General features: G+C 36.3%; 1 protein-coding gene across 1 annotated transcript in view; it reads left to right on the forward strand.

The window, feature by feature from the left end:
• The first annotated feature begins 17,732 nt into the window (after positions 1-17,732).
• LOC106143204 (tribbles homolog 2) overlaps positions 17,733-21,762 on the forward strand; it is a 31,999-nt gene continuing 27,969 nt past the window's right edge. The window contains exons 1-2 of the mRNA XM_013345228.2: positions 17,733-18,005; positions 18,159-18,546. Coding sequence (XP_013200682.1) covers positions 18,244-18,546 — 303 coding nt within the window. The 5' untranslated portion in view covers positions 17,733-18,005; positions 18,159-18,243. The remainder of the gene's footprint in view (positions 18,006-18,158; positions 18,547-21,762) is intronic.

The raw sequence follows: 21,762 nt of genomic DNA on the forward strand, positions 1-21,762 counted from the left end.
GGAACAAAATGAGTTTAATAACTCTTATTCTATCCTCTGTGTAAGAGACTCACTACGCAAAAAGGGCCAATGCTGTCACAACTACGTGTTACCTAAATCGGTACTGCAAAAATCGGTACTAAGGAAAAATATTCCAATTCAATCGCAGGTACCATAAATAAAGCCTCCCAACCTTCGACATCTTTCTAATTTAATAATAACTTTGTTTATTTTATATATTAATTTTGAAAATAAGTCTATTCTATTTATTTATGTAGGTAACGATACCTTTGACGCTAACATAAAATTCTGATTCGGTTACGTTATGTGGTTCTTTTATCCGTTTACACCTAACAGACAAGAAATAATATGGGCAATAAATCTACGGTATAATCTATTTTCCTTTATTAAAATTCTACATAAATAAATTATAAATAGGTAGACATACGGCGTGTTTTTGCACGTGACTGAAGAAATGACGCAATTGATACCTATGATAGAGGCGCGGTAAAACGCCTTTAAATTTATTAGTAACTTCTAAACTATTTTAAAGGGAGGTGAAGGAATCAAGGTTAGGTAACGTGCACATTGCACGGCGGACCCCGGGCTCCACAACAAAGTTGGGAAGATGCGCTTGGGCCTTTAAATAAATTGTAACCTTTCTCAAACCTCTGACTTTGCATATTCCAGGCTGACTATACTACGCTAAAATAAGTGACTAAAAATTATTTTTTTATTTAGGCAAAGAGGCAGGCAATCAGAAATGGGAATGAAAAAGGTAAATAGCCATAATAGATCTAGAACTGTGGATAAATCGGCCGCGGGCCTTGTGCTTGTGTACGCATACATCCCGTCTTTTTCCCTGATTGGGCAGACAGAGCAAATACATATAGTCTCTAAAGGGCCTATTGGTTAACTCTTTGTGACGGCTTCACAAGATGCAAGCATGCATTTGATTGATGCATCTTAGCGTACGAGCCGCGATTTAAGACGACGCATGCGCATGAGTCATATGAAAGTGATGAACAATCAGTACAGTCACAGAAACAGTTATCATTCAGATATCTGTTAAAATGAACAGTAAGCCACATTACTCATGTGTTCCTACTTTTTACGTATTATCATATTAGTCACGCCTCGTGATGCCGCTGATTATTCAAAAAGAAATATTAATATCATTAAAAATGGCTAAAAAGAAAGCTCATGTTGCACATCACCTACTTAAAAAAAGTTGTGGTACTTACCAAATAGGATTTTTTAAATTATTTTTCAGCCTTAAAAATGTAATTTTATGTGTTAACAGAGTTTGAGATTGAGATTACTAGTGGTTCCGTTGTCAAAAAACTGAAATTTGTTAAATAATAAAAAAAAAACAAAATGTATACAGTAAAGGGGTGTCCGAATAGAGCTTATTGCTAAATCCTCTGCTATTAAGGGCATGTCGCAGGACCTAGTTTATTCTAGTTGGCCTTGGATTGGACTAGGCAGCTTTTAGGGACAGTTAGACTGAAAAATGATAATTGTTATTATTAAGATATTTGTTGATACCTATACACTTTACCGTCAAATTTGTTATAAAATTTTATATTAATTATAATGAAAAGATATTTATTGTTTTCGGTAAAACTAGAGGAACTTATCAAACGGAACTCTTTTTTTACAAAGCACAATTCGTAAGAAATACTTGAAAAAAAAACACTCCATACCAATTAACCTCCATTTTACAAACCAGTAGTTCTTAATTCTGAGAACAGATTATGTAGATAATTACCTATCAAACAAAAATAAACATACCGAAGAAACATGATGAAATTTAAAAAACAAATTACACATTTTATTAACAAAAAACAATAAGATACAATGTGATTTTCTCTGCTATTACTGAAATATTAAAAAGAAGCATAACGATGGAAAATGCGTAGACGAATGTTTTTCCACTAGACTGTACCGCCAATGCAAATCAAATAATCAAGTTGGCGTACTCTCGCAATGTGTGACTTTGTTGTTAACAATTGGCATGGTCGGTCGCAATGTGTCAAGTTCATGTTGAATCAAATCAAATGTGGAACACAATTCACTATACATAGAGTACCTACATACATGAAATCACGCCTCTTTCCCGGAGGGGCAGGCAGAGATACCTACAATATAAACCTCCATAAAATTCTAAATACTACTTTTACTTACATATCGCCCGCAGCTCCACCTACATTAAACTTTTCCTTTTTCCGTTAGCATAGACACACCGAAAAAGTATCCTATTTGTACAAATTTCATCAAAATTGGTTGAATGGTTTAACAGCAACAAGTTTCCTAAAGTTTCAAGTACATTATGACATTTCTGTTGTCTTGTAATATTCTGATTTCTATGCAATCTTTTGAACTCAATTTCCTTATTCTTTTTTTCTTGTTAATTTACAAGATGAATATCTTTCTTCCCTTCTGTCATCTTATTCGCAACTCTCACATGGTCTTGAGAGTTAAATTTAATAAGTTAACTAAAGAATCTGTCAACGTTTAAAGATTTATAAAAAAATGCATTGCAACGACAAACCGTGAAGCGAAATTTTTCACACCATATTATGCGAAGCCAACAGGAAAACACTCTCAGATTTTGTTATGACCTGAGAGAAGAGACGTCTTAGGAATTTAGATTAGACGTCTAGACGTACCATTTGTTTACTTCCAATCACATAAAGAAATAAACCGTTTATACCTTTCTGGGATACAACTTTAAATCCAATTCCAAACTAAAAATCCAATTCCAAAAATGATGATTGTGAATCTGAAGGAATATACTTATCTATACTAATATTATAAAGCTGAAGAGATTTTTTGTTTGTTTGAACGCGCTAATCTCAGGAACTACTGGTTACAATTGAAAAGTTATTTTTGCGTTGAATAGACCATTTATCGAAGAAGGCTGTAGGCTATATAACATTTAACATAACAAAATTTTTCATCCTTGAGAGCTTCAATGATGCCAAAAATAACTATTCCACGCGGACGAAGTTGCTAGTTATACATGTATATGATCGCATCCTTATCCCTTACGGTGTAGACGTAGCCAACAATCACGAAAAGGCTGAAATGCTTCGTTAGACTGTACATAAGGTTCAATGATGAAATTCAGATAGGTACTAATAGTGACAGATTTTCTAGCCCATTGCCTAAGAAAGAATGTATGTAAGTAATATACACTTTGCACGGGTAGCATTTGTATATATGAACCTTCCTCTTGAATTACTCTATCTATTAAAAAAAACTGCATCTAAATAAGTTGTGTAGTTTTAAAGAACTAACCATACATACAGACAGACATAGGGACAGACGCAGGAAGCGGTTTTGCTTTATATGTAGATATGTTCAAAAAGGCGCAAATGCATCTAGTGGAAGCTACCATGCTGGCTTGTCATTGTGTTTGCCAGCTGCTTCTCTTTCCATGCAGATTGTAAAAATCAATCAAAAAAGGGGTAATAAAGTTAGAAACTAAAGGAAGATTTTTTTTAAATCAAAATTATGGAACTGCCGTGTAGTGTGTTTTTTGCCGCTACTTCTACACATGCGCTTTGGAAGAAGAATGATGTGACGTCAATAAGTGATACCATTTATCCAATTTTAAAAATAAATCTAGGTATTCTATTCTATTCTGAACATTTCAATCATAAATTTATCACACCATTCTTGTACAATAAATGTAAATTGAAAGTGTATTTTTTCGTTTCCGTCCATTACTTAACAAGTTACTGTCAAGAGTAATTTATGGAACAACGGTTAATTCAAGCAATTCGCTGGTCGTTGCCTATCGATTCGTCATCGTGTCTCGGGTTCGATTCCTGAGTGACGAAGCTTGAAGACTGCCAGGTCGGTAAAGGAATACTCATTCTGACGCAAACTGAAAGTACATTCACCTTTAGGAATATTCCGTCATAAAGAGTACCAACACAATACTAATTGGAGACGTGAGCATGAAAAGTACACACACATACCTACCACGTCTTCATCTCTTAGGATGTATGACAGAGCCAAAGTCACAAGCCTCTTAAGTAAGGTTACTTGGGAATAGATTCAGCGGTAGTAGAGCCAGCCCATCGCCTAAAAGAAGTGTAGCGAGTGCGATGATTCGGCTCGACCGCCACCAAAGAGAAGATCTGCCGCCAGGCTAGTGTTATGCCTGGGGAACCGCGGCTCCGACGATGTTGTGTCGGAGGTTGTATATACGCTCCAATCCGTAAAATGTTTGCTTGCGCGATTTAGACTATTCGCTGTTTTTGACTGATATTGTCGCGTGATTGGCTGTTGTGACTGTGCTTTTCCTTTGATTGATTTTACAATCTACCCGGAAATAGAAGGAACACACTTTTCATCGCTACTAGATCAGTAGGTATAGACGCAATGCTCATAGAAAAAGCAGCAAAGAATGTAAATGTAACAACCGCAAAATAAAATTAGTTTCTCTCACTCTCATCTCATATTTGCGTGTCTGCTTTCCGACACTTTTCCTTCCACTTGGTCTCGTTTGCAGCGTCTTAAGTTTTAAGACCATTGTTGCAAGAAGGAATATCATCTTTCGTGTTTAGGAAATAATAATTGGTAACAGAAAGTACGGAATGTGTATAGCTATCAACCCCTTAAAACTCGTGGTTTAGGTTAAGTTAGCGAAACCAGGTCACCGATAGAATTGTTATTAACGATTACCTATCGAGTTACCTTTCAAAACGAAGAATTCAGGCTAAGGTGAGTTGGAAACTAAATTGGTAGGACCAAAATTATTATTGCAGAAATAAATCAACCTGGTATGTCAGCTAAAAACCCAAGGTAAGTGTCAACAAGTAGTCTGCAGTAGTTGTAACACAAAATAGATTTTATTAATTTGCTTTATAGTTAATTCTACAACGTTTTATAATAAATTCTAGATAAGTAGATAGATACATAATACCCTTTATTTCACCATTAGAGTAAAACATACAAAACAGACAGATATACATGGTATACTTTATACATGGTATAAAGGCGGACTTATCTCTAATGCTAATGCTAAGTACCTTAAGTCCAATATGTCTCTTTTACAGAGGAACGACATATATCAGTCTATCTATAGATTTGCTTTATCTTGGTCAGGACAGGCTTGAAACCTTGATGCAAAGAAAGATACTGATACTGCATGGGGTCCCAGAAAAAGATAATGAAAATGGCAAGATTCTGTCTGATTCCTTCTTACTTCTTGTGCTTTATCCCCAATCAAAGTAATCATGAAAGCTTATCGGTTTATGTTATTCTTGACCTGACCTTTAACCAGATCGTCTCGTATGTGTCTTTTTGACAAGACAGATATTTGCAAGGTTTAAATCCCCCTGAGAATTCGAAAAACCTAGCGGCTGCCTTAACACGTGTTCATAAATTATTGGAATACTTTCAGTTATTCTCTGGTATATTTTTACTGTACGGTATTTGTTATGGGATATTACAGATCCACTGTCTTTTTCTCGCTTAAATTTTAATTATTGTATTGATGTAAAACTTGTCACAGGATTCAGTACTAAAACGTAAGTGCGTTAGGCCTAACTTGTGATTTCAGATATCCGGCAAAGTTTCCCAATGCGAGTCAGAATTTTAACGACATCTTGCAAAAATAAGCAGCTTGCATCACCTGGGCGTTGCATTAAGTAAGGTCAGTGCGACTCACTGTACTTACTGCGTATGCACCAAGGGAAACTGGTTTAACTTATTAACTTTATTGATAAGTATTAGAATGAATAAAACTAATAAATTAAGAATTTTGAATACTTAAGTCTTATCAAAAACATAAAAGTTATGTTCTTTGATTTGGATGAATTTTGATCTGATTTGTAAATAATGAAAACAATAAGGCATTGATTTTAAATTATCATGTTTAATGTATTATAATACTTTGACATAATATACTGTCTAGGGCTATGCAAGTCTAAATTCTCATTCAACAAACAAGTAGTATTTTGAGACTGATACATTACATTTTTATGAAATTTTACCCATGAACCAAAATAGTTAGGTACTTGATGTATAAAGGGTAATACGTATACCCATCCATAGTATGTCAGACTACGTGAAGATTTTTCTTCTATGTGACGAGTCTTTTATAGGAAAAGAAGACGATATTAACATGAATATGCTCTCATTAAATAAATCGACAACTATTTATTAACTACGCCACAGATTGCGCAATCCGTCAGAAATAAATACATTTTATTTCCTATTGCGCAACATTGAATTTTGTACTTTGTCTTTGGCGACGTAAATCTTATGTTGCAGTTTTACACGAGTGATCCAACAGGCAGTGTTCTATTAATGTATTAAAATTACTCAAAGACAATCCAGGTATGAAATTTGAGATTCGTCACTTCAGAGAGACCTTTGAGTTTTTAATTTGTCTACTCCGCAAGGAATAGAGGCGTGATACGTAAATTCACACAAGAAGCGAAGACGCAACGGATTTTTTAAATATTATGGTTGCCAATTGTTTAGACCTGATTGCTTCCTCACCTCTCTGGAGCCACCAGACCACACCGGACTTCCCGATGTATGCACCGCGCGATAAAAACGGCATCGCGCGTCCCATGCTACGGGAGCTGGATCTCGTAAGTTAATGGCTTTTTATACGATGCGACTACCGTCTGACCTCCACAACCTTTGCAAGGGTAAACTAACCTATATTGGCACATAGTTAAATCAATAAGTACTTGTACAACTGTGAGGTGAGAACAATGTGTTATTTGAATGTGAGAACGGGGTCAAAAAATAATACTGAATATTATAGATGCACTGTGGCAATATGAAGTTAAACCAAGCCAATAAGACCTTGACAGTCGCTTGGTACTTGGCATTGCTACTCGTTATGAATTTCACCGTTATGAAACATTGCGTTAGCTGAAACGTGTTGCCTAACGTAAGTATACAAACCGAAACACATTGGATCTATTTTTTTATCTTGTAAGACACAAATCAGGACCTTCTGATAATATATAGTTCTCATATAAGGGTGTGAACAGTTGATCGATCAATCGTTATGAATTTCACTGTTATGAAACATTGCGTTAGCTGAAACGTATTGCCGCTTACAAACAGAAACTCATTGGAATGTTTTTAGTGTTGACAGTTTCTAATGAGGAACTCTAATAGTTCTAATATGAGGTTATGAATCCGAGTCGAAATCCTAAATACATGTAGAAGAACTGGGAATATGATATCTCAAGTACTTATTATGTAGGTATGTAATATTAGGTGTTTGGATTATGTAAAGTTACTTATGGTGCAAGTAAGCATCTTTACTTAATCAAATATTTTAAAACAACACAATAAACAAGGCTTACCTACATTACTTAGTTGCGAACCAGTGATTACCTTAACTCGAATCAGTTGCACCACGTAACCACAGAACAGGCAATCCTTGTCTTTCACAAGTCAGACAGAGCCGGGATATGAGTAATGTATGTTAATTTATTTACACAACGTTTCATGACATTGACTTAAAGGTTCGTGATAAATCCTTTTGTAAAAATTGAATGGGTTTTATTGCGCAATTTTTTACACATTCAAAACATACTCATATAGGTTGTAAATCATGATATTATAAATAAGTACCAAACCAATATTGATAAAATATGTAGTAATAAAAATCCGGTCAAGTGCGTGTCGCGTTTCGCCAATTTAAGCTTTCCTAATTATCTATCTCAGTAAAACAACGTTTTTTTGAGGGGTAACAGCGCTTGTTATTTTAACTCAACTAAATTTAAATAAGATAGCCAACAATTAGTCGTAAAACTGTGAAGGATCTTCTCATTCGTCTTGGCTTTAATCCCAAGGGTGGGTATATGATTCAGGATTGGGCGAGTCAGGTTTCTCACTCCCTCCGCAACCTTTGCAGGGAAACCTAACACGTATTGAATCATAGTTACACATTCAGTTGCCTGAATGTGTAGGTTTCCTCATGATGTTTTCCTCACCGTACTCGCAACACCGTGACGCTTCACAGTGTTGCGAGTAAGGTGAGGGAAAATATAATGTTATAATCCTAGTCATAACCAAACCCCTGGCACCCTAGCAGGTACCCATCACCGCTAATCTTCAGACAATTAAAAGAAAACTTACGATACATATATTTGCCCACAAAACACATGAGTTTAAAAAAAAACCCTGGCACCCATCCTTAGGGGGGACACAACCGCAGGACCAATGTCAGAAAGATGATGACTCTTCAAGGTACGCAGAGCTTCAGCATTGCCTGCATATTTCTTCTTATTGCACAAGTTGGTAAAGCAATGGTGAGCCATTCTTAACTGCGCATTTACAGGTGACTATGACTAGGTACTCTAAAACCCTATGACTATATCTATGACGATATAATTATGACGCATTCTAACTTCAAATTTTAAATTAAAAACTATATGCCATAGAATCTGCCTTTTTGGTCGTTGGAAGATATTCTTCTAACCAAAAGCCACTCTACCCTCCCGAACTAAGACTTGGCTCAGACCACTTCTTTGAGGACTAAATATGGGTACAATACAAATACCTGGCCTGGAAAAACCTGGAAAATAATACAAAACCTAAAGCGAAAATACGTTTGTTTACGGCAATAAAATTGAATTATTTTGTTTAGGCATTTCTGGGTTATCATGTACGAGTAGGTACAGCATATAACACAGACAGTGTCAAATCTACAATGTTAGTATGTTATCCAAACATCCTTACACACTCGGAAAACATCACATTGCCTGCATTGGGCAGGTTTTAATGTAAAAAAAAATAATGCTAAAGTATTTTTGGAGTCGGCAAAGTATCAGTCATCTCACAAAACAGAAGTATGTATGAGTAACACAAATACTTTTTTGGTCGTCCCGTTAAATCCTTCGTGTTTGTTCGTCCCAAATTGATGAACTCTGCTGCGGGACCCGGCGATGACGTCACATCTCACAACATCACAGTATTTGCTCACAAATATAGGCGTGGGAATGATGCGGGAGACTTGGAAGTGGATGGATCCAAACATGCTCTAATGAACTACCTGTGAAATATTAAAAGAAGATAGTATTTTGTTTCCATTAAGATGTTTGGTTCTCTCGGAATATGTTTTTTTTAAGTTATTAAAGTACTTACTTACTTGCAATAGAATAACGAGGTAGCAGTGGAATGATTCGTTACATGACGAAGCATACATACATATAGTCACGTCTATATCTCTTGCGGGGTAGACTGATAGTCCACGTTCAGCTGTTTGCCTTAATGATAGAATTGAGATTCAAATAGAGACAGGTTGTTGCTAGGCCATCGCCTAAAAAAAATCGCAAGTTTATTAGCTTATCAAGAGATGGAATGATCCTTTTCTTTTTTGTATTGGTGCCGGGAACCACACGGCACGGCACATGACGTAGCAATTTTATAATAATTAGCTGTAATTAAATAATATAGAAACAATAAGACTAGTATTTACCTTCATAATACGACAGAAAATAAAGTCTCCAGACTACGTGAACTAGATCTTGTTTCAAAGTGAGTCATATTTAAATAACACCAAACAATAATCGTAATTTCCTCATTTATATTATCATCTAAATGTGAAGGTGAATCCCTCAACTCAAGTATAAAATACTTATCAACTTATCGCTTGGAAATAAGTACGAATATTCGATGAAAATACTTTTAGATATGAATAATAAATATGATAATGAGTGGCTGTGTGACACATAGCTGTTAGCGCCCTTTATCAGAAAAATACAGCTATTAGATTTTCCGGTAAAAGAATCACGGACGTGTATAGTGGATAACTTCTTTGTAGATATAAGAAGTACCTGAAGGTACATTTTTTTTAATATTTTCTTTTTAACCTTCGATCAATTTTTACCCTACAATTTATAAGTTATGTGTGAAAAGTATCTACTTAGGTAATCGATTATCTTCACTGCGACAATCCAGAAGAACATTATATATTCGAAAGAATATCCCTTGTGTTTTATTCTTTTAGCATTAAGAACGGACGCCACATAATGATAAATTTGTTATAAAAGACTAAACAGCGGACTTCCATGAGATTTGTTAATGATTGGTTGATGACATCCATAGACACTGAGGCCATGATTGAATGAGACGAGCAAATGGTAACCACGAAAAGAAAGAGTGGGATCCTTCCCACCTTTTCCAATCGCAATAGTTTGTTTTTATGTTGTGAGGTTATCTACACCTGAATTTAGAAATGTCTTTTAAGATGATGATGATACCTATAATTGACAAAGAATTAAACAAAAAAATTACTCCTAGATTTACAAAAAAAAAGTTTTTGACACTCGGCTCTTTCTACCCCGTTAGGAATAAAGACGTGATTAGGTATATGTACATACATACATACATACAATCACGTCTATATCCCTTGCGGGGTAGACAGAGCCTACAGTCTTGTAAAGTCTGATAGGCCACGTTCAGCTATTTGGCTTTAAGATAGGATTGAGATTCAAATAGTGACAGGTTGCTAGCCCATCGCCTAAAAGGAGAATCCCAAGTTTATAAGCCTACCCCTTAGTCGGCTTTTACGACATCCATGGGAAAGAGATGGAGTGGTCCTATTCTTTTTTGTATTGGTGCCGGAAACCACACGACACGATTAGGTATATGTACTAACGTATATTTACAACTTTACAAGTTCCGAGAGATAGTCCTGCCTCAATGATTCACCGGCGCACACGTGGATCCACGCATTCTTGCAGCGTGATGCATGCGAACGTTTAGGAGGAAGAAATATTCCAGGAATATCATTATTTACAGGTTTTTTAACATAACATACATACATATAGTCACGTCTATATCTCTTACGGGGTAGACAGAGCCAATAGTCCCGAAAAGACTGAATGGCCACGTTCAGGTGCTCGACTAAATGATGGAATTGAGATCCAAATAGTGACAGGTTGCTAGCCCATCGCCTAAAAAAGGATCGCAATTTTATAAGCCCATCCCTTAGTCGCCTTTTACGACATCCATGGGAAAGAGATGGAGTGGTCCTATTCTTTTTTGTATTATATCATATTTGGCACATAAACTTGCAGACAAAGCCATAAGACACAAAACTTGAAAGCCACGTTGAGCTAGGTACTGTAACGAGGCACATCTAATACAAATCATTACCGCATTTATAATGTAAGGTACTTTATTTTCAATAGAGATTAGAGTTTACAAAGAATATCTAAAAACTATATAATAATAACTCGACAGGACATTCCTAGTCCATCTCGCATTAAAACAAGCCGCTCCAGTTTTCTAAACCCGTTCCTTCTTTGAATAATAACAAAAGGTATGTACTTACTCGCTTCCTTGTTACATCACACTTGTACAGATTGCTAACCTGTTGCCCACCGAAAAGAAGAATTATCTGCTTACACAATTGGTTGACTTCTATTATACATACATACATACATACATAAAATCACGCCTCTTTCCCGGAGGGGTAGGCAAAGACTACATCTTTCCACTTGCCACGATCTCTGCATACTTCCTTCGCTTCATCCACATTCATAACTCTCTTCATACAAGTTCGGCGGTTTCGGGTACAAAAGTACTTCTATTATCTGCGCGGGAAAATTAAAAACTGGAACGTACTTCCTTTTTCTGTACCTACAAGCAATTTTCTATAATTTTCCAAATATTGTTTACTCCATAAAGAACAGAATAAGCATGGATATCAATCAATTCAAAAATACATGAAAATGTCTTTTTTTTCTATACGACGTTTTAGTTAATATTACATTGTACACTAATCAAATACCCATAGAATTTCGTTCCCTGCTGTGATCACAAGGGAACCACAGACATAGGTCGATCTAGATACCGCGCAAGTTACCCATTTGTTTGAAAACCAATAATGTTAACACTGTTGGATATGCAAAAACAAACATATCATGTAACATGTACTTAATCCCAAACAGGGTATACATAACTATCTCGAAACTACAGGTTGCTACAGTGACCAGCCCTTTTTGCCTAAAAAAAATCTTAAGTTAATAAGAATTTCCCATACAAAATAGTAATAATATTCTGGGCGGGAAAGGAAGCAGCTAATGCATGTAAGTATATTATGTTTTTTCTTCGCTACCGTACAAGCATCGAAGCAGGCACTAAACGAATGTGCGTATTCCCTTCGCCTTTTACTGCATCAATGGTAGGTAATGAGATCTAGTGGTCTATTCTTAAGTGCTTCTTCTACTGCCCCCTGGTCTTACAAATCGTAATAATCGTAGTTACAACATCACCCCTGTGGAAAAGAGTCCAGGTTGTACTTTTTGACCATAAATTAAGTGAGTGAAATTTTGCAGAGAAACCTAACCTATAATGGATCATGGTCAATGCTTGCACTAGATGAATGAACATTTATTCCCATTCGTCTTTTACGACATCCATGGGAAAGAAATGGAGTGGTCCCTTTCTTAATTGTTGCGAACCACTCGACACTTTAGCATATTTTTGGTTTAAATATATATATTCCGATTTCGACAGTTACTACAGATGCTAAATGAAACAGTTTAAAAATGAAGTTCGTTTGTCACCGTATTAGACATTCGCGGGGTCTAGCTACGAGTATGTCTATGTGCCGGGAACTAATATGAGTCATAACGTCTGGCTCCCGACAGTCCCGACTGGATTCGAGCCCTGGGGCCAGTTCGCCCACGTTGCAGATTTATACTTGCAATTATTAATAGTAAAATAGATAGTTAAAACAGTCGCTGGACCATACTTTGTAACATTACTAGCTGAAGCAAATGTTGTTTTGAATGAATTTTGCTTATATTGTAAGTAGTCGTACTTCGCAAAATACATAGAAACGTGCGCTGTGGTCGGTGGAAACTACGAACTTAACTTGGATGTGCCTGTACTTAGCCATAGTCTATTGGGAAACACCACATAGGCAGGCAAATAAAATGTCATGCCACTTTATCATACACTAGAGGCCGCCAGCGACTTCGTCCGCATGGAAACCCTATCAATCCCGGGGGAACTCTGGGATAAAAAGTAGCTTATGTGTTATTCTGGGTCTTCAGCTACCTACATACCAAATTTCATGGTAATCGGTTCAGTAGTTTTTGCGTGAAAGAGTAACAAACATCCATACAAACTTTTGCCTTTATAATAGTAGTAGGATAAATATAATCACGACTACGCCTTTATCCCTTGCGGGGTAGTCAGACCCCAACAGTCATCAGCTTCAGCAGTTCAGCTTTTATCATAACATTCCATTTAAGCCAATAACTACCCACAGAGATGATATGCGTGCCATTGACCTTTGAATTGAAGACGCTGCAGATTGATAGAGAAATTTTAGAAAGCGCATCCAGGGACGAAATCATAACGGCGCGGTAAAAGTTACAACTGGGACTTTCCCACCAACGCCCATGGCTCTACCAATCTTCCGGTTATACGAAGCCGAATCATGGGAATAGTCTTTAAGAGTGTACCGCTCTTACGTTTTCTCTCTAAACAGCGCACCCTTCTTGACTCCCTTCAAAATATTATTAGTGTCTTTTAGTTGTGTGTTACTCAACCCCTTATAAAAAATTAAGTAAAAGTTACTACTCAGTCTACCCACCAACACCCATGGTTTACCAATTTTCCGGTAATACGAAGCCGAATCATGGAGGGCGCTGCTCTCGCGTTTTCTCTCTAAACAGCGCACAATTCCTTGATGCCATACAAAATCTCTTTAGCATACAACTGGCTCTAGAATACGCAATGATGTGAGAGAGAGAATTTATGAAAATTCAAATAGTTCCATTTCATATCCTTAGGGATAAAGCTTCAAACCCCAGGCTTCTAGAAAGACGCAATCGGAACAAACAACAGTACAAAAGTACAAGTACAGTTTATTGCGAACATTTGAGAACGTTATATGATTTTCTTATGACGCATGTATCTACGTAAAAATGTCCTTTCAACATAAATGAAAACGTGATCTAACTTTTGCCGTATTATACCAATGGAAGACGGAAAAATAAATACTTTATATACACAATCAGAAGTTACGAACACGGAAAATTCCGGCTTTTCTCACGACGTTATACGATACCGCCTTGCGAAAATCCTGAATGCTATCATCGTTTGCATAAATCGTAATTGAAAGAGAAATGTTTAACTTAAATTAATAATTTTAATGCCTATTCATTCTTGCATTGTCTTTTACGTTCCGGAAAACGCGAAACGCCGCGAGGGAATTCCATATTTTCTACTGATAAGACACTTATTATGAGACTAGCTGTGCCCGCGACTTCGTCCGCGTGGAATAGTTATTTTGGGCATCATATTTATTTTTGCAAACATCCTCCTCGGCTTTATCAATTATAGCTGCTAATTGTTATGCGACTTGGCGACGACTTGGCCCACATTACCCGCGACGGAACGGAGACCGTATAGTGAGATGAGAGGCCTTTGCCCAGTAGTGGGATCTTACAGGCTGATACTTTACTTTACTTTAAAATAGTAATATCTTCTAAGATATTCATTGAAATTAAGTGATATCAAAGACAGTTGTGTTTACAATTAAATACTCATAATCAACAACAATCTTAAAAGATAGACATAATCAGTTTAAAAGTAGGTAAGAGGTAAAAACAGACAAACATACAAAGGAAGTATTATAAGTAGAACGCGTATTAGAAAGAACGCTGGTTCGCTGTATTAAATGTTTTGCTGCAAATTGCTTATAACGACTATATCTCAAAACCTATTCGTCTGATTTATATACTGTAGGTAAATGGCAATTTTAGTCTACATGAAAAGCAGAAAGTAATAAACATATTTATTTGGATAAGGATTAATACTGAATAAAAGAAAATTGGTTTCAAAATAATTTATGTTTATAATGAAAAAATAATCTTAAAAAATGAACATAAAAGTAGTTATTGTAAGTAAACCTTAAGAGATAGATATGTGCTCTCGTGGACTTTTTTGTGGCAAAAAATGAGTACTTCACATCTTTAGTACATTGTTTTACTATATCTTTGTTGGTTTGCGCAGCGTTCGCGTGGAAAGCTCGCAGAAAGGCCGACTCATTCAACTTTCACCTACATTGTTGACGTTTCCCGTAGGAAATCCGGAATATAATGTAGCCTATAGCCTTCCTCGATAAATAGACTATCTAACAGTGAAAGAATTATTCAAATCGGTTCAGTAGTTTCTGAGATTAGCGCGTTTAAACAAACAAACAAACAAACAAAACAAACTCTTCAGCTTTATAATATTAGTATAGATAAAGATAGGCCGCGACTTTCCTATAAACAGGAACCTTATGAGTACATTATATGTGATAGTCGGTCTGCGTTCAAGGCTTGAACTGTAAAGCTTAACTGCAGTATTTTATTACAATACTTTATCACGGTCAAACTGAAATTTCCACGGGCATTTAAGAATTAAATATTAACGCGGGCAGAACTGCGAGCTAAAGCTTGTAGTACCTTAATAATGTAAAACAAAATCCATGGAAAGTTTACAAAGCGTGGGTAGGACAGCAGTATCATGAGAAGTCAGATAAAGGTCGAGTTTTTCAAACATTTAAAAAACTCATTGCAATTGAAAAAACCTTGTATGTTTTTATGTTTTCACAATTATTTGTAAGTAAATAGGTACCTACCTCCTTACATCTCTTTGTGTGTTCCCTTTTATTGTTTATAAAAACATATTTTAAAGCACTTTTTAGCGTCATTTATTGCAAATATTCAGTCACTTCCTAATGCCCTTGGTTTGCCCAAGTTTATCCCTTTAATAATTGTAAATTAGAAAAATACTACTGCTTAAAACACTGCTATCCGAGACTAGCAATGTTTTTACGGAAATACTCGTTTCGCAAAAATCTAAATCAGATTTCTAAATAATCTTCTCTGGAAAGGGGCATGGAAAATTTTGTAACATCATTGCATCGTCACTGTTATGACGACTATTTTCTACGAAGCTACCCTTGTACAACGTTTGAAAAAGTTGTGCAATTTGATACAGAAAATTCTACGATAGCCTATCTTTGTAATAGTATTGTGTTAACTATCAGCAGTACCATACAGTTGACAGGTCAGGCTAATGGTGTAACAATATTTTGGATTTATTAAGGGTAAGTTCAAGTTACATATCTTCAGTTGAATCAGGCACACACACTCATATTTTATTTCTTTATCCTATTATTACCAGGGTAGACATAGTTACAAAACTGGTAACCTATGAATAAATATCCATCCACCTGATCGGCTAAAAGTATTCTAAACTTACCAGAAGTAAAATGACAATGAATGTAGTAAAATGAAATAAAATCGAAATGAGTAAATTTTCCTATTCAGAAATAACTTGCAGAAATGCGGGAAAATACACCGACGAAGGAATCCCCGTTGTATAGCACGAAGTGTATCAAAACGCCATTTCATTAATTATGTTTTACTATTGAAAAGATTTTCACAAAACATATAGGTACATAATTAACAACTGATTCAGTTGATCATGACAGATGACGCGCTCTTGTCTTGACTGCTGTAATGGACAGATTTTTCAAAGATATAATTAGAAATGTAGATAAAAACTTTCGGTGTTTTTCCAAATCAAAAAAATTAGATACAATATTCATATTAAAAAAATTGATTAGCGTCGATCTTATTTTTTTTTAAAGGATTTAGTAAAACAATATTATTCTCTCACGCTAATCCTGTTTTCTAATTGAATCAATTTGCACTAGGAACTAAGAAGAAATAATTGCAGATGGAAATGCAATACGCGTGAAAAGGAACGTGACGTGGTGAAATAATGGCTCTCCTTGCGCAAGGAAACTGCATGTTCAATAAATAAACAATTATTTAACTCATCAATCCTTTATTCTTATTTACGTGCTTATAATGTAAGGTTTGTGGATTGAACTTACTTTAAGTAGATAAGTATCCTTACCATAAAGATGAAAGTATGAAAGTAGATGTGACTTTTGGAAACGCTTTGTTGGTACATTAATTCTTGTATTTAGCTAAAGTGACTTCGAACTTGACCCCGGCCAATAAATATTTTTCTGCGTTCAGAAGCGGAGCTGAGACGGGATGACGTCGCAATTGGGACTAACGTTAAGAGGATGTCAGAATATAATAATATTTAACTACGTGCCTATTCAATTAAATTTATATTTTGCGTCGCAACTCACAATAAGGCGGGCGTCTTATTTATTTTTCCTACAGAAGAAAACTACCGTGGGCACATATACATATTATACTGATATTATGTATGTATATGATATATTATCTTACGTTCAAATCAAAACGCTTTGTACACATTAATTTACTTAAATAATACAAATAAGTACCTATCACATTATCTACGTAGTATCAAACAAAATTAAAATATTTTTTAGTTTTAAATAGTGCGCTTTTTCTAATAAGAAAAGTTATGTAGTAAAAAATTCTGAATCTTATTTCTACCTTTGTCACATGAATTGCTTAGATAAGTGTAATTCAATTTCATTTTAAATATGAACATTTGTTCTTATTCTAATCCGAAATAAATAAATAATAAAATTAAGTAATTAATTTGTTGACATTATGCAATCCAAAACGTAAATGAATGGTATCATTCTGACTCATTCTTTAAAGCAAATCGCCGATATGGTAAAAAGAGATAGATATAACGCCACTATTGCGCCTACAAACCGCATGGCTACTCTCTCGTACTACGCAAGTTGACGCTGTGTCGACATTGGACGTTGGATCGGTTACCGCCGCCGCCGGTCGAGAGCGCTGCTGTTCACTGACGTACGCCGCGGTGACGCCGAATTCGGCAAGCTCGTCAGTCTCGCAATGGCGTTAGTCGGAGTTGGTTGTGTGTTCGTTTAGTTTCGCAACAACCCGAGCGGACACCGGCCCAAAATATTGGCCTGTCTATATCTGCTCGAATTACTCGGAAACACTTCCTGTAATTCTTTCACGCAATCAAGCGACTTCTACACCGCCACGGACAGTCAAATTTTGGTACGATATCCACTCAGGGCGAATCATTTCAAGGTTCGTACTTCATTCGTAATTTCCCCTTACTAAATAACGTTACTAAATCGTCGATTGTCTCGTAGTAGTTTCGTTTAAATTTTGTAATGTCGGTGTTCGCAATAAATTCGCAAATGCAAGTGGTAGAATTCTAATTGGATTGTTTTGTTGCAGATATCATGTTCATCTCATCGTAGTTCCTCATCGTTTTAAGTGTTTGTGTGTGTTGTGAACTTGAGTGTAAAGTGACAGTGTAGTGATGGATCCAGGATCGCCTTCGTTATTGTTCCCGCTGCGCCTGAGCAAGCCGGCGGTGACGTTGCCGGTGCCAGCGAGCGAGGATGTCAAAGTGGAAGACCGTGCGCAGTCGCCGACGCTTGCGGACCGGCTGTCTGCGGCTCCACCATCCCCGTCCAGCCCAGCGCCCGCAAGTCCTCCTCCGCCTCAGCATCACTTCCAAGCGGCTTTGGTCGCTGAGAAATACCTTCTATTGGAACAAGTCGAAGGGTCCTCTCTTTGCCGATGTGTGGACGTGCGCACGCAAGAGGAGTATGTTTGCAAAGTAAGTTATATAAATCATATTTACCGATAAATTAATTTAGTAAACGGTAAACAAAACAAAATCATTCAGACGAGAAACAATGTATTCTATATCCGTTTTTTTGACTTGTTACGATAAGAAAGTTATGTGGAAAGAGGAAAGTTTTTGCGATGTAATGAAACGTCATTTCTAAGAATAGATATTATTTCGCTCTTTTGCGGTGTTATCGAAGTTACTGGGGGCATGTGTCGAACTTTTTATCAATAGAGTGAAGAATTCTTAAGTTCACATTGTAGGTATCTACACTTCCATTTGTTGGTAGGACCTGCAGATTTTTGCTGTAGTTCTTATAAAACACATTATTTTCATCTATAATCCTTATGGATTTGAGCCTAAAGGTCCGTAATGATGTTCTGTCAAAATACTTTTAAATTCATTTATGATATTATCAATAGGTGTTATAGAATACTACCTAGATATTTCCTATTGGATTGTAAATCCAACCAATAAGTAATTTCAGTCTTAGGCATAGTGGAAACTTAGGTCTAATTTTGCTTGTTAATCTAGTTGGATAACAGCTAAAATGAGAACCTTTACTTTTTTTTAGTAGGTCTTCGAAACTGACTACGCAAAAATAAATATAAAATAATTGTTATTCAAGATAGGTTTGATACCAACCTAGATAGGTAGTTAAAGTAGTAGGTACCCTACCCAACATAATGAACAGACTATATGCATATGTTTCCTACTAAATGCATAGGTAGGTAGGTATATAAATCAGATCATCAGAGGTCATATGTAATATGCACACTCATCATGCGTCTTGGTACTACTAGGTACCTACTTCGCCCTTATCTCTTCCATTATCTTATCAAATAACATTTACATAAAGTAAATCTACTATATTGCTATCGATTCTATGAAGGTAAATGGTAGGTTAGGTAGGTAGGTATCTGAGGGATGGACAGAGCCCATTTGCATTACTGGTGTGATTTAGTGCTATTCTTCGTCGTTAAAAAGATCTAATTATTAAGTAGATAATTTAAAAATATTACAATCATTTGAGAGATTTCGATATTTGACACAATCTATAAAAGTGACTACTTAACGTTAAGAAAGATTGCACAGAACATTAGTTGTTACTAAACAACATGAAACCAGCAACTGTGCCTTTTACATAACATACAAGAAGTCTGTATTAATTGCTCATGTATTACTAAACTCTATTGTCACAGTATATTTTACTCAGTACTACCGCATTGATCGATCTTTTACAGCCATAGTAATCCCCAGTGCCTTGGCATATTTAGATAACTATAGCAATGCTTTCAAGCACTGGCTCGCTAAAAACTCAAAAGTTTTTATACCTTGCATAGGTTTGTTTGAACACTTATCAAAAACAAAGAAAGTTCACCTAACCACAAAATTTAAGTAAATAGTAACAAAAAATAAATTTTCCCATGATTTTCAAACATGGGTCGGCAATTATTGTTCCTCGTTTCCTGTAATTAAACACGGATTTATTAATAGTATTACCGTAATTAAACCTCGGCCAGTGTTATTTTTGTGTGTGTCGGAATTTTTACTTGTGCGACCACCGAGAGAAATGGCCAGTGACATAGATTCCGGTCCGGCTTTCCCACATTCTGTTTTTAAAAACCATAGACAATGATTAATGAGTTATCATTCGACGGCCGGATAGGATAGCGACATGTCGCATGTTGAAATTGTGTCGGGCAATCGGGTTTCAACAGCGGTTGTTGCTTTGTTCATTGATACAGTGCGTAATCTCTCGTTTAAACTCGACCTCTGGGCCATTTGTTAATTGATCAATTAGGTTAGGTAAACCTCTTTACTATGAAAATTAAGTCGAGCGTTTTCGCAAGTCGAACATAGATTCTTATAAGCGATGAATCCAGATAAATTAAAAATATTATTGTTCCGAAGACATCAAAAGACTGCCAACTTTGGAAGGGTTCCTTTTATCCCACGGGATTAGACCCCATGTAGAGATAAGCCCAGTTCTCAATTATATGCCCACATGGCGTGTCCTATTCATTGCAATTTATCAAATGTTACTCAAGTATCATTCGAAATTTGACTTTCACCCCTATGCTGCAGTTAGTACGACGAAAAACTCAAAAACATTTTATTTAATTAATGTTGCCATTATTAAATTTAATAAACAAGATTCACACAATTAGCAGATATCATTGTTACTGGCTATTATTTGTACAATTAAATGGATAATAAGCATTTTTTACATGAACCGCGTGCATTGTTCATCGCATCTGTAGAACACCGATGTCATACTTTATATGTCACGGCCTCTTGCTGCTCGAACGCACTTGTAGGCCACAGCCATCGCTGTTTTTACAATGTCATGTACGTGTCGGCTTTTGCAATCGATAGCAGTTAACAATTACTGTTAATAACGTCAATAGCGTTACCATTGTTGTCGTTACGCTGAATTTTGACCTCTGTGGTCATCTTTATATCACTGGATTGAATGCCATTCTGTGGTATTCGGACCTGGATGAGTGGCTGGACACGTCAAAACTTACTCATATATGACACAAAGTGACAAAGTTGTCCTTATAAGAAAAACATGAATCATAAAGTTAGAATCATGAATTTAATGAGAACCTGGACCACTTAAGTTTTCTTCTTAGAATAAAATTGTGCTGGTTGTTAATTTAAGGTAATACAGGATACATAGTTCCAGTGCTAACAAAGACCCATACGCGTATTGTCAAGGCACAGAATAGGCACTTCCCTCGTGAGAACTTGGCAAGGTTAAGTGTGGCAACGGTATAGTTGCTAAACGCCGCCGAGCGCATTTACAACACCGAGTCTTGCCGACACGACTGCCACATTTGTAACTCCGTGTGTTATACCGGCCTACGCAACCTTATGATCTGCATCACTCAACAGGCGAAAGATGATCGTTATCATCTTTTACTATTCATTGATAAAGACACGTGCTCGAACCCGGCCCGAAAATAGTCGCGACCTTCTCATTGACATTGTGAAATAGTCGAGTTGATAACATGCCGATCACCGAATGTCACAGCGAGGCTAGCGAGCCCCCCTTTCGGCGGCCCCCACCAGTCGGCCGCGAAGCGCTCGTCACAGTACCGTGTTCATCGCTGCCCGTACATGACCAAGTTTCGGAATCCTCCGAACAAAACCCGACTTGCAGTAAACACGTTTGCGGTAGAATGGTATCGTAATACA

Source organism: Amyelois transitella, chromosome 2 (genome assembly GCF_032362555.1).
Source record: "Amyelois transitella isolate CPQ chromosome 2, ilAmyTran1.1, whole genome shotgun sequence".
NCBI lineage: Eukaryota > Metazoa > Arthropoda > Insecta > Lepidoptera > Pyralidae > Amyelois > Amyelois transitella.